Raw genomic sequence first — 12,722 nt, 5'->3', positions numbered from 1 at the left:
TGTACAAATACTGACAATTTCAAGAGAAAATGAATGATGTATTATGTGTGAATCATCCCATTACTGGATCAATATATTTAGTTTGACATATGTTTAGTTTTATATTTCCAAATGTTCTCACAATCGCTAGGTTGTTAAAGATATCACAATAATGATAACTTATGTGAAGGAACACTTTTTACTTTTCAAAGGGCTTTCATATCTACTCTTTCATTTTGTCCTACCGGCAACCCTACGACATAATGACAGACAGCAGTTTTTACTGCCAATGGGCATATAATATAGATAAAACAGGGAAAATATTAAATATCTCAAATATGATGTACAGTTTGTTCTTAAAGGAGTGTAAACTAAGTGCTTACCAGCTCTCTAAATGTGGTTTATCATGCCTAGTTTTGTGTCACTTCAAATCCACTTATGTAATTACCAAAAAACAAAAACTCAAAACTATGTTTTAGGCATCTAATATAAACTTTGAAGTTTGTGGATTTGTCTTTCTAAGGATTTCTGGTATATTCCATTTTTTCTAGGGAATTCTAATCATCCATCAATTTTAAAGCTGTGGATTCTTCTCATAGCCTTTACAAAAACAGGTAAGTATTGTGCTATGTTTGTAGAATCTCAACAGCAGCCTTAAACAATGACCAGGAGTAAGGTGAATAGGCCTGGAAAAATAGCAAAAGCAATGCCTTCAGTGAGTCTTTCCTATACCTTTCAGGAATTTTGCATTGATAAAAAGATCAGATAGCAACACTTCAAAACATGGCGCAAAGACATTTTCCATAAGTCTAATCTCCATTGACTTCAGCAGACTAAATATATCAGTCTTTCAACATTGGCCAGGAGATGGCACCTTCACAGACTGCAAAGCTTCAGTTGGGGCAATTAAGAAATCATCTTACTCTGTGGCATTTAACAAACAAACAAACACTTCACCATCATTAAGATTGTTATAGAAACAATCTTCTTGGCCATGCCAATTTCTTAAATGCCTTACTAATATCACTAAAATTGTCACTTTCTATAAATTACAATCATCCTTTACCTTACCTTTAGAGAAGGAAACCAACTAAAAAGGTGCTCCTCTAACCTCACCATACCCCAGCCTCACACTACTATATGACAAATAATTATTTAAAGTTTACTGTGCACTAGTGTTGTAAGCACTTTACATATATTGACTGGTTCGACTGGCTTCCCCGCTTAAACTTCTGCTCCAGGTGTATACTGCAGCTGGCTGGCATCAGCGCATAAGAAACAATTGTGCACATCTCTTTGCAAGTTTGTACACAGTGACATCACATGAGTAGTTTGAACTTGGCCATGGTGGCAATATTTACACCATGAAAATTGGCAAATGCTACAAATCAGGGCTTGACCCACTTGCTCCCAAAAGCCAGTTGTTAAACATTCACCAGCACACCACTGCTAATAACTAGTGATTATTCTGAATTCTTTAACTATTATATTATACATATACATGGCCACAATTTCCAGATTAGGTATTAGTAAACATGAGTTTATTGAATTCTAATAGCATTTTATTTTTTGGAATAATATTACTACTTGAGTATGTTTTACCAGAGTTTACTAAAAATACCTCACATAGCAATTTTAGCATTGTCAAAAGGTAAAAAAAAATAATAATAAAATGAATTAAATAGAAAACAGGTCCCCAGATTGTCTAGGTGATTGACACTGTAAAAGCCACCATAAAGAATATTAGCAAAAACAAAAAATAATAAAAAACCCACAATGAACTCCCTGTTTCCTAGCAGTTACTGGAACACTATTAATGGCAACCTTCATACAGGATTAAAAAGTCAATATAATGCCCTAAAGCTCTTCTGAATCACAGAACAAAGAGTAAATTGGAATCGGCATAATTTTATTGCATTGTAATATATGCTGATTATTTGGAAACTGATCATCAGTCTACGGATTTATGCTAATTCTCTAGGCACCAAAATGTTGAATTAACCAGATGACCTCATTTCCTTGACAATGAAAAGCTACTTTACTGCACCAACTCAACAGGTTGTTGAGCACTTCCTACAGGTGAAAACATTTTTATATTATTTTCTTCTTCTCTAAAAGGAGTGTGTGCAAATAGAAGATCTTTAATAATGAATATACTTGCAAAATAATGTTTAGGTCCAATGGAAGTAGTAGCCTACAGATAATTGTATACAATTAGTACTAAACTGACCCATTTTAAAACTTGGGAAAACATAGCAGTCCATGAGAAACCCTCAAAAATAGATTTCAACAGATTATTTTTCTTTAATAAAGCCATATATATATATATATATATATACACACACACAATTAGTAAAAGATCGATATCCAGGTTCACTCTGGAGACGACACCACTTGCAGTGCAGCAGAATGGGATTATGTGGACAAGACAGAGACAGGTGGTGTGTTGAGGGTCAGGAGAGGAGAAAGCACATGTGGATCTGAGTACACTGCTATAGGCAACATGAGAACATACTTTCTATACTGCGGAAAGCAATATATATTCACCAGTTCTTTCAAATAAAATGAGGAAATATAATTTAGCCCATCTCTATAGTGAGAGTGGCTTCATAATAATGAAATCTGGCATACATTGATGCTTAGTAACTTACCAATGGGAGGAAACAGCAAGACTAAAGCACATAGATGAAACACTCGTTTATATTTGAGTTCCCATGATGCCTTAACAATTCTTTTCCATCATCTTTCATAAAAGTCTTTTAATCAGTAATCTACCATAAAAACCCTCTCATATGACTTACCCTATATGCTTTATCTTTATTCAATGACAATTTGGTTTTCCATGTCAAAGTCAATATAATGAACCCAGTTCTTAAATCATAAAATGTACCACAGATTTATTTCAAAATATCCACTCTCACTACCTGGGCATGCAATGTATGTTAGTGACCCACAATATTTAATAAAAATGCAAGTGAGAGTTTGGGGTTTTTGGGTTCTTCCCCATTCCAAGAAATAAGAAGAATGAAAAAAAAAAAGAAGCATATATACTATATACATTTCTTAACAAAAGAAGAGTTCCAAAACCAAAATCGTTAACAGGAAGGAGTAGGAGAGGTTATACATTTAAATATAATCTTCCTGGTTTGGGGAACTCAGAAATCACTTAAGGTAATTTAATTTCCATACCATTGACATATGATCTGGTAGAGACTGGAACCCCTCCTGGATCCATTTATAATCTACAATGTACACACGCCTTTTTCCCCATAGACCGGCGTGACCACTAGATGGTGCTGTGGCGCCCTGTTCAGACACATTCCCACTTACTTGCAGTCTCTGTCCTCCAAATCAAAGTGGGGGTTGAAGTTGATCATAATTCTCTGGTATGGGTCCGGAGCCTCAATCAGCCATTCACATTTTTCACTTGGATGATAAGAATGAGGATAACCAGGAGACGTAAGGTACCCGGGGCTTTCAATTTTTATAGTATCGCCACATTTATCTGCAATAAAAAATGAAAATAAGATTTTAGTAGATCTTTCCCTGACAACCTGTTAGGTATTCTAGCTCTCCATATACATAACTAGTGATTAAACATTCTGTAACTTTTTAAGGGGAACTCCAAGGGGTCCCTACAAGCCCTTCATGTGGCACTGAGAGCAAAATTCCCCCAAGAACACTCTTTGATCTCAGGAAGGCTGGCTCAGGTAGAAGGCAGGCTGATATCTGAGATAACTCTCCAGCAGCCCCCAAAGTTCCTTTCCAAGAAAAAGGTCTTCTAGCATTAAAAACATTAAATCCCCTCAATTGATGTTAACATGGTCCCCGGGGAGCTTCTGCTAGACTTAATTATCCCCCAAGAAGTGTAATCACATTAAGTAGCAAGTTCTAAGTAGAAAGTGACGGAAAGAAGCTGTTCGACCCCTTGTGTTGCTTTTTGATGATAAGCCTGGTCTATGTCATTGATCAGTGGGGATTGCCTTTGATTGGCTTAAAGCCAGACCTTTTTTTTTTTTTGGTCTTTGTTTTATCTGCCCATAAATCTAAGTGATTTTGAGTTATCTCCGCTCTTGAGATCCAAATCAACAGAGAACAAAGTATATTTGGTGAAGCAAAAATAATTCTGCTTTACTTCTCCAAGTAAAGTTGTTCAAGCTTGGAGATCAGATCAAAGCAACAGTGCAGAAAGAAAAGTAAATAGCCACACGGCATTAATTCTAATTACCTAAATGTTGGGTGAAAAATAGCCCACCACACAGATGTGGGTAGCACATATGGTGAGCCACATTCTCACGTTCTGGGTAAGGTAAGCTGACTAGTTTTTGAGCCCCCATTTCAAAAAAATGCTGAAGTGATTCACTGAGAGCCAAATAAACCAGTCTCTAGGCTGCTTTACTGTTCAGTGTAGATTCTCATTGTCACTTTTTATGATGGATTTTATACTGGAGAGCTTCAGTCTGAAATGCTGCCACATTTATTGATGCTTAATTTTGAGCAATAAAAATTTGGTGCATAAACTATGTAAGAGGAACAGGTATGAAAGCAATGAAATATGTAAGCCTATCAATCACAGATTTTCAGTAATGGTATATATAGATTTTAATATTGCATCTAATAGATTCCCTGTGGAAAGAGAATGGCATTCTTTGCTCTCAGCATGAATTTATAAATCTACAGAATTTTATTACAGGAAAACCAGGTCAAATGGAAATGAAAGATGAAGTGCACATCAAAAATGCATAAAGCTACATGCATTACAGAAATCATTTCCCATAAATTAAAAAGAAGACAATACAAATTATATTGTTTTCTCAATTGCTAGATGTTTTCTGACTTTGTTTCTTAGGCTAGGGGTACTCTTATACTGGTTTCCATTGCATTGGCTTGTAAAAGCTTAAGGTTTGTCAAGAAGAAATGATGTTGCAAGCAGAGTTCAAAATCTCAGCTAATGATCATATTGGACTTTACTATGTGATTCTACTGAGACTCTTGCATTATTTTAAATGTACAGAAAACTTGGAAAATGGCCTCGTCTCATTAAGTCTCCTCCAGCTCTGGACAAACATCATGGCAGTGTCTGGCATCTGTTAGAGGAGTGAAATAAAACAGCCCTGGTTCTAGTCACTCGACAGAGTCACTTCAGAAGACATTTAGGTGGACTTGGTACCACACCAGAGCTCTTTAATCTGTGACTTCTGAGAAAGTGACAGTGTAATAAGATAATGTGAACTGCTAGACTCCCTGGCTCTGTTAAATCTCTCTAACAGTTGATTAGGAAAGAGCAATTTCTAATGACTCTGGACCATTAGTCCTAAATAAGGTTAATGAATTAATTTAGCAGACACTGGTACTTGGAGGAGGTGGACATGGCTTTAAGAGGTCTGCTGAGTTCCAGAGGCATTTACCTAAGCTCTGGTCACTTCAAGCATAGCAACATGGTTTTAGCTAGTTAAGCTCATCAACTGAAGCTCAGATTCTCAGCATTCCCCAGATTTCTGCTAAGGAGATTAAGAAATATGTTTGTGCCTGTGTATATGCATATATATGTATACGATATATATGTGTATATCTGTGGAGTTCACAATCTAAAATCTGAAAGCATGTGCAAAGGTTTCAAGTCTATCCTGTGAACACCCCTACTGTGGATTTAAACTCAGGAGTTGTGGAAGACAGAGGGTTACTGCAATTACTAAAGTCCAACCATTTGAGCTTTTTCAGTTGGAAGAGAATGTTATTTCATTCCCTGCCAGAGTATAAAAAGATGCCACCAACTCAGGTTCATTAATAAATTGAACTCCACATTCACAATTTTGTGTATGTTTGGCTTCCCTGCCAGATAATAGAAAAAAATGCCATCAACTCAAGTTCATTAATAAGTTGAACTCCACATTCACAGTTATTTATTTATTTGCATGTTCTGCTTCTATCTTTTAGAACACTGCTTGGTAGCTGTTGGGGGAAATCTATTGCTTAAATCAAAAAACCTCGAAGCATATTAGAGAGATTAACTTCCATCATAAAGATGTGATTTAAATTCCTCTTGGTATGAACCCCTGCACTTGTGGTTTCTTATTAAAACAATATACCACAGTAAGTAGTGGATGTTCTTTTCTTCTAATTACTTTGATTGAGATCTAAGCCAGACAAAAGTAAATATTTGATCATTAATTAATAACAATTAATGATGACTTAGTGTAAAGATAATTGCATATCCTTGCCATCGTCTACTTTACAGTGTTAAGTCAAACATGCCTACAACCAGATCACGTTTTAAAACACATTATTTAGGTTACATGGTACTGTTTATGTCCCAGTACGGTTTTTCATTTACTTAACAGTGAGTGGTTTTAAAAGCTAAGTGGAAGCTGCAACTAGGTTAGGGATTTTCAGATATCCTGGTGCCTTGCACTGTATATATCAGGTTCCTGTATTGACACTGTGCAACTTTCATTCATACTCCAGATGGATTAGGGACGATTTACAAAGGCGGGGGAGGGAGTTCCATCAACCCACAACCCGCTCTTTCTCTCTCTCGCAGTCTCTCTCTTGCAGTCACCCACCGGAGGAAACAGTTTAGGGGAGCTGCAGGGAGAAACCAGGAAGTAAGTTCTCCTGGTAAAGTGTTCATTAGCTTTCAACAGCCATCAGATTTTTTGAAAGGGAGTCTCATCTAATTGCCTTTGGGAGGAAACATTATTAAGATAATTGGTGCGCTGAGCTGGGAAGGTAGGCAGCTCTGCCTCGCCACCGAGGTAGGGAAACCCCCGCAAGCCAACCAACTTCAGGAGGGAGCCCAAAGATCTAAAAACCCTCCTGCCCTAAACCCCTCGATCTTATTTCCTTATTAATTCCTATCTCCCAGATAAAAGTTTCCCTCGCCCGGGAGGTGGTTCTTCCCGGCTCGCCCCTGCAGCCCCGCGCGAGTCCCGCGTCCCGCGGCCGGGGCGGGAAGCCCGCACGCCGGCTGCCGGGAGCCCGGGACGCCGCGCTGTCACCCGCGCCTCCTCCGCCTGTCACTTACCGCTGCGGAAGGCGCCGGCCAGGGCGAGGGCGAGGGCGAGCGCGGCGCAGAGCAGCGGCAGCCCGCTCTCCATGCTCCCGTCGCCGGGTCCCCGGGCGGACGCGGGAGGACGAGGACGTGCCGGGGTGGCGGAGCCGCGGCGAGGGAAGAGGGCGGTCGGAGCAACCCGGAGCGCTGCAACTCCTCAGCCCGCCGTGGAGAAAGGAAAGCGGCGCGGCAGTGCCTGGACCCGAGAGCGACGCTTCTCTTTTTGTGTCTCAAGTCGCCCGCATCCTGTCATTTAGCTCCGGTTTCCTCTCCCTTTTCCCACACTTGTTCCTCTTCCAGGAGCCACTGCCCGGGCCAAGTCTCAAAAAAAAAAAAAAAAGGGGGGGGGGGGAGGGGGCGGAGGGAGGTAGGGCAAAGCGCACCGAAGCCAATTTCCAGGAAGAAAAAAAAAAAATCCGGCTTGTTTCTGGACGCGTTGGAGCCGAGGAGCTGGCGCCCAGGGGAGGTCCGGGTGTCTGCGGGAAGGAGCGGAGCGAGCAATGAAAAGATGAGCGGGAGACAGAGGAGTTTCTCCAACTGCACCCCCGCCTCCCCACCTCCTCCGGCCGCCCCCACCCTCTGGAGCCTTCCCTCGCGTCCTCCTCCCCTCAGCGCTCAGGCTCGCCCGTAATTGCCTGACAGGAGACTGGGAGGAACTAGTTTCCCTCGCAGTGCGCTCCCCGTCCGTCTGTCTGTCTCTCTCGGAGGCCCTGCGGGGGTCTCCACGGGAGGACGGGCGCTGGGGGTCCGCGCCCAGGGCGAGGGGGTGTGCGTGTTGGAGGACAGGGCGTCGGGGTCGGTGCCAGCCGCGGAGTCCGGCCAGCCTACCTCGCGTGCTGGCTCTGGGCCCCACCGGCTGCTCCCTGAGGCGAGGACCCCGCCGCTGTGGCGTGCGGAGCGCCCAGGAGGTGGCGGCTGCTTCTCGCCACTCCAAATCCCGCCCGCGGCGGCGAGGAGCGCGGGGTCACCCTCTGCCGCTCCCCACCGTGCCAGCCCGAGACCTGTGGCGGGGAGCAGCCTGCGCCTCTGGCAGGGGCTGGGGGGGGGCAGGAGGAGAAAGCCGGGCTGGAGGGGGAGACGGACGGCGGAGCCAGGCTAAGGGCGGCAGTGGAGCCGCCGCGTAAAGCAGAGTCAGACCTCCCGGGTGGGCGAGGCTGGGCGGCAGCCCCACTCGGCTTCCCTGCCCCGCGCCAGGACGCTTGGCTGGGTGTCAGTCGCGCCCGGGTGCACTCCGCGCGCCGTGGGCGCCATTGTTTCCTCAGATTCGGTGCCCTCTCCTCAGGGGCACAGGGAAGCCGGAGGGTGGGCGGCGCTGCGCCTCACCAGCTAGGGGGCAGCCGCCGCCCGACCCCGCCCAGCCCTGCCTCAGGGCCCAGGTGCTGAGGAGGGGCTGGAAATTAGGGGTCGGGTGGCCCCTATCTCTGAACATCCCGAGGGAGCGAGAAGAGTGGCGGGGGAGGGGATGCCCTCACAGCACCCGCTCCCGACCGCCGGCCGCCGCGCGCGCCGCCCTCGAGCGCCTGCCCACCCCTCCCCCACCCCCTCAGCGGCGCGTCCTCGGCCCCCACAGCCGGCGCTGAGGGCTTTTCCAGAACTGCTGCGTGAGGCGTGTGCGGATACGAAGAGCAAGGACATTTCAGGGAACAAACAGGTTGGGGCCACAGGTCAGGTTCGAGGGCGAAATGCCCACTGACCACCTCAGAAGGACTTTGGGGGCAAGGTGAAAAGGTCACACACCTCCTGGGAGTTGGCGTTTACACACACGGCGCTGAAGCGCGGCCTGACTCCTACCTGGCGCGCACAGAGCTGGCAAAGGAGAGTTAGGAATGTTGGCGAGGACACTCTGGTCAAAGGTTTTGGCGGAGGAACTAAGGGCGGGCGAAGAGAAAGGCAGCCCGAGAGGCGCGTGGGCCCCAGGCGAAGGCTCTGCGCTCCCGGGTCGGTGCTGGGCGCGGTGACGTGCGCCCCTCGGGGTGCGGGCGGGTCCCGCCGAGCCGAGGTGCACCCGGGGCGCCTGCACTCGCCACTCTGTCACTGAGGTCCAGCCCTCCTTCTCTCCCGCCTCACCCCTGGGGCCGCCGCCGCCAAGCTGGAGAGCCGGCCCCCTGGGCGCCTCGAACCTGCCCTGCCCCCAAGCTTCTCCCTCTTCTAGGCTCTCGGACCCCTGAGAGGCGCAGGGTGGGAAGGGGACGCTAAAAGGCCGGGAGACCAATGCCTGGGTAGAGCGGAAGGGGCGGTGGCGGGAGCAAGGGCAGCCCCACGCCCCAGAGCCCGGGCCGCGGGGCAGGCGGGCGGCGAGGCGGGGGCGCCGGCCGCGCCCAGCGCAGCCCCGGGGGAGCGCGCGCGGCTGAGGAGACCCCGGGCGCCCGGCTACGACCAGCGCGTCGCCTCCTCGCCTTCCTCCCCTCCCCGGGCGCAGCCCCGCCAGTCCCAGCCCCCAGCTGCGCGGGGCGAGCGGCAACGTCAGATTTAGGGTGACCCCGAGCGACCTCAATCCAAGGCGCGGAGGGAGTGGCGCCTCCCCGGCCCTGGCAGGTTGACAGCGGAGGGGACCCGGCGGGCGCGGCGGCCGCGGTGGCAGATTCCCGCCTGCCTCCTCGTGGGAAGCGGCCGCCGCGCTCGCTCCGGGGCGCCCGTTCTGACCGCTCTGAGCCTCGGCGGGGTGAGCGAGGGGGCACACGCGGGAGACTATGGCTGTGTTGTTTTTAGAAAACTGCAGCCAATCTCTCTTCCCCCTTCCCTGCTGAGTGTGCATTTCCCAGCCTAGACCCGCCAGGCCCACAAATAAAGCCACCGAGATCGTGCACTCAGCTAGGGACCGCCCCCAGCGTGACCCCGTGCCCCCTGGCTCCCTCCTGCCTCTCCTCGGGGAACGGCTCCTCGGGCGGCTCAGCGCTCAGAAAACGCAGGGCTCCTTTCCTGCTCGGCAGCCGAGCGCTTCTGCCAGCGTTCTCCAACCAACTAATAAGCCATGCACTGGGTACTCAGAGGAAATGTCATATTTAAGTTCTGCCTCTGATTTCCCTGGTCTTAGCGGATCTGAGGCTTCTCCGGGTTCCTCGTTTGCACGCACAGTACTGGGTAATGGAGCCCTACCGCACTGAGGGATAATTGCTGGCTGGTGGGTTGGTACAGAGCAAATTGTCCTTGCTAACAGCCCCTTTCCTTTGCTGTTGGATTCCACTAAGTGGTGGAAAGGGCCAGTTTTAGGTTTCTGCAATTCCCCACCAAGGCAGACAGACAGACTTTCTATGAGAGTAAAGCGATGGCCCGAGGGAGAACTCAGCAGTGTTCCTTTGCTTTTTATTTTTTTTTATTTTTTTGGTCTCAAGAACACATCCCTCTTCCTGATATCAGAGATCCCCAGCCTGGACAGGACCCAGTTCCCCGGAAGGGGAGATGCCTCCAGAATGCCCGGCAGGGGCCGTCAGTGGGCAATACCCTGCCTCTTGCACTCCCACCAGGGCGACTGCACTCAGCTTGGACTCCCGGAGCCTGGCTGGAACCGTGGCCCATCATTAAGAATAGACTGGATGGCAAATGCTCATTCCTTTCATCAAGCTGTCATCAATTTGTCAGAAATAAGATGAAATCGATTGCTCCCAGAAGGCCATTTGAGCCACTAACTTCCTCAAAGTACTTCAGACTGATGCACTATATGGAGATTCAGGTTGGTAGTTCAAAACTGTATCTAGTCAAGTTTTTTTTTTTTTTTTTTTTTACAACATCAAACCCATATATTTCAGAAAAGCAATAATACACCTTATTTTTAGTAGGAGCTAACCTACATTTGAAATGTAAGAATAGATGAAGTGAAACTTGGAAAAAGATTAAAAGTTGGAATTGAAATTAACTAGTATTTAAAATAATGCTATTAAAAATGGCACTTCCATCAAAGGACTCTGTCATGCAAGAGATGTCTTTGGGACCTCATTTATGGCTATCTCCTTAATTTGTACTGTTGGAGAATGAAGAAAATAAACAAAGGAATCTTTGCTTTCTGTTCCTTCATTTTCTGCCTTTTAAAAGTTACCTTGAAAATTTTCAAATATTGGAGAAAAGAGAGTGCCATCTAAAATTTTAAGACAAAGTTACAATGTCAAGTTTTTGTAATACAGGATATTCAATAAAAAAGATGAAGAAAGACAATGCTAACTTTTGAATCACGGTGGTGGATTCAAAACATTTTTTGGTGGTAGAGGTGAGGGCTAGAATTTGGAAACTATGTTATTTGTCTGAAAGCATAATCTTAAATTATTCTGCCTTTGTTGGGTTACTTTTAAATTAGGAAAATTTAAATAATCAACACTGACAAAACCAATAAAAACATCATTAGAAGGAACATATTCAAAATTTTGCAAGGACTATTTTAAATAGAGCATTCTTTAAAATATAATTTGAGAAATCAAAGTAGGGAAGTGGCTGCCTCTTAAACGCTAACCATAGTTTTATGTAAGTGCAGAATGAAAATTGTAAGGGATTTTGAAAGAAATCAATAAAAAATGATTTTTAAAATATCAAATGAAGACTACAAAAACAGTTAAGAATTGTTGAATTTATCCTAAAAGATTTTAATTTTATTTCATATTTTTATTAGGTGACTCTGGCTATTGCATGTAGAATGGGTTCTAAGTGGAGCAAGGGAGGAAATGAAGAGAACAGCTATGATCAAAGTGGAAGGAATGGATGAAATTGCTGAGGACATTGAGAAAGGAGGCTGAGGACAGAATGTTGAGGGACCTTTAAAGCCTTGATCCTCAGGATGAGCCAACAAAAGACCTTGAGAATGAATAACTGAAGAGGTAGGTGGAAAACCAGGGCAGTAGATTGTCCTCAAGGCCAAATAGAAGAGGGATTTGTAAAAGGAAGTGTTGGACAAGAGCTGAACATTGTTGAGGGTTCCTGTTGGTTGAGATTGGAATGCAGTTGGACTTAGCGAGTTGATGGCTCCTGAGAGTTGACTTTATCGAGAGTGAGTGAGGGAGGAACAGGATTAGGGACCATATTGCAATAGACTGAGGAGTCAATGTGACCAGAGAGACAGGACTAAAGATAATTCTCTCTGAAAGTTTCTAGTGAAGGGGAGGAGACAGACAATAGCTCTGGAAGGAAGAGGTGAGGAGGGAGGTTGATTGTTTTTATTATCTTTTTTGTTTTCTTTTAAGATCTGGTACTCATGAACATTCATAAAGGCCTGATAGGTAGAACCTGGTATTGGGGGCAGTGTTGAGATTAAAGCACAGAAAAAATAATCAGGGTGCAAATTGCCTGAGAAGCAGGAGGGAATACAGTTTAGAACCAAAGTGCCGATGGATTGATATACACCAGGTTGGAAGAGGGGTAGCTCCTCTGTGATAACAGTGAGGACAGAGGAGCTGATGAGTGTGACAGCAGGTAGGTTTGTCATTCTGGTGGGGGGCAGTTTCTCTCTACCTTCTTCCATTTTCTCTGTAAAGTAAGTTTTAACTTTTGGTAAGAATAATGGTGGAAGAGGTGCTGAAAGCCACCAGAGAGTAGAGAACATTGAAGTGGATGACCAAGCTGACCAGAGAAGCTGCTGGTGTCATTGCTGTTGTTTTGATAATTTTGCAAGTTGGAAAATTTGATCTAAGAGCTCATTTTCCATAGAACACATTCTCTTAGGAAAATTGGCTAGTTTTTCATGAAACTCACAAAAATCCACTTAACTCAT

General features: G+C 45.6%; 1 protein-coding gene across 6 annotated transcripts in view; it reads right to left on the bottom strand.

Moving 5' to 3' along the window:
* NRP1 (neuropilin 1) overlaps window positions 1-7,356 on the bottom strand; it is a 133,843-nt gene extending 126,487 nt beyond the window's left edge. For 4 of the 6 annotated variants that reach the window (XM_020284191.2, XM_012776511.3, XM_012776512.2 and 1 more), the window contains exons 1-2: window positions 7,004-7,356; window positions 3,310-3,484 (exon numbers count right to left, since the gene is read on the bottom strand). In XM_020284191.2, coding sequence (XP_020139780.1) covers window positions 3,310-3,484; window positions 7,004-7,076 — 248 coding nt within the window. In that variant the 5' untranslated portion in view covers window positions 7,077-7,356. The remainder of the gene's footprint in view (window positions 1-3,309; window positions 3,485-7,003) is intronic. The other 2 variants (XM_012776508.2, XM_012776510.2) reach the window with 1 other exon arrangement.
* Between the last annotated feature and the right edge of the window lie 5,366 nt (window positions 7,357-12,722).

Source organism: Microcebus murinus, chromosome 25 (genome assembly GCF_040939455.1).
Source record: "Microcebus murinus isolate Inina chromosome 25, M.murinus_Inina_mat1.0, whole genome shotgun sequence".
NCBI classification, from domain to species: Eukaryota; Metazoa; Chordata; class Mammalia; order Primates; family Cheirogaleidae; genus Microcebus; species Microcebus murinus.
The sequence above is the reverse complement of the archived record's forward strand: the minus strand, read 5'-3'. Positions and strand labels throughout refer to the sequence as shown.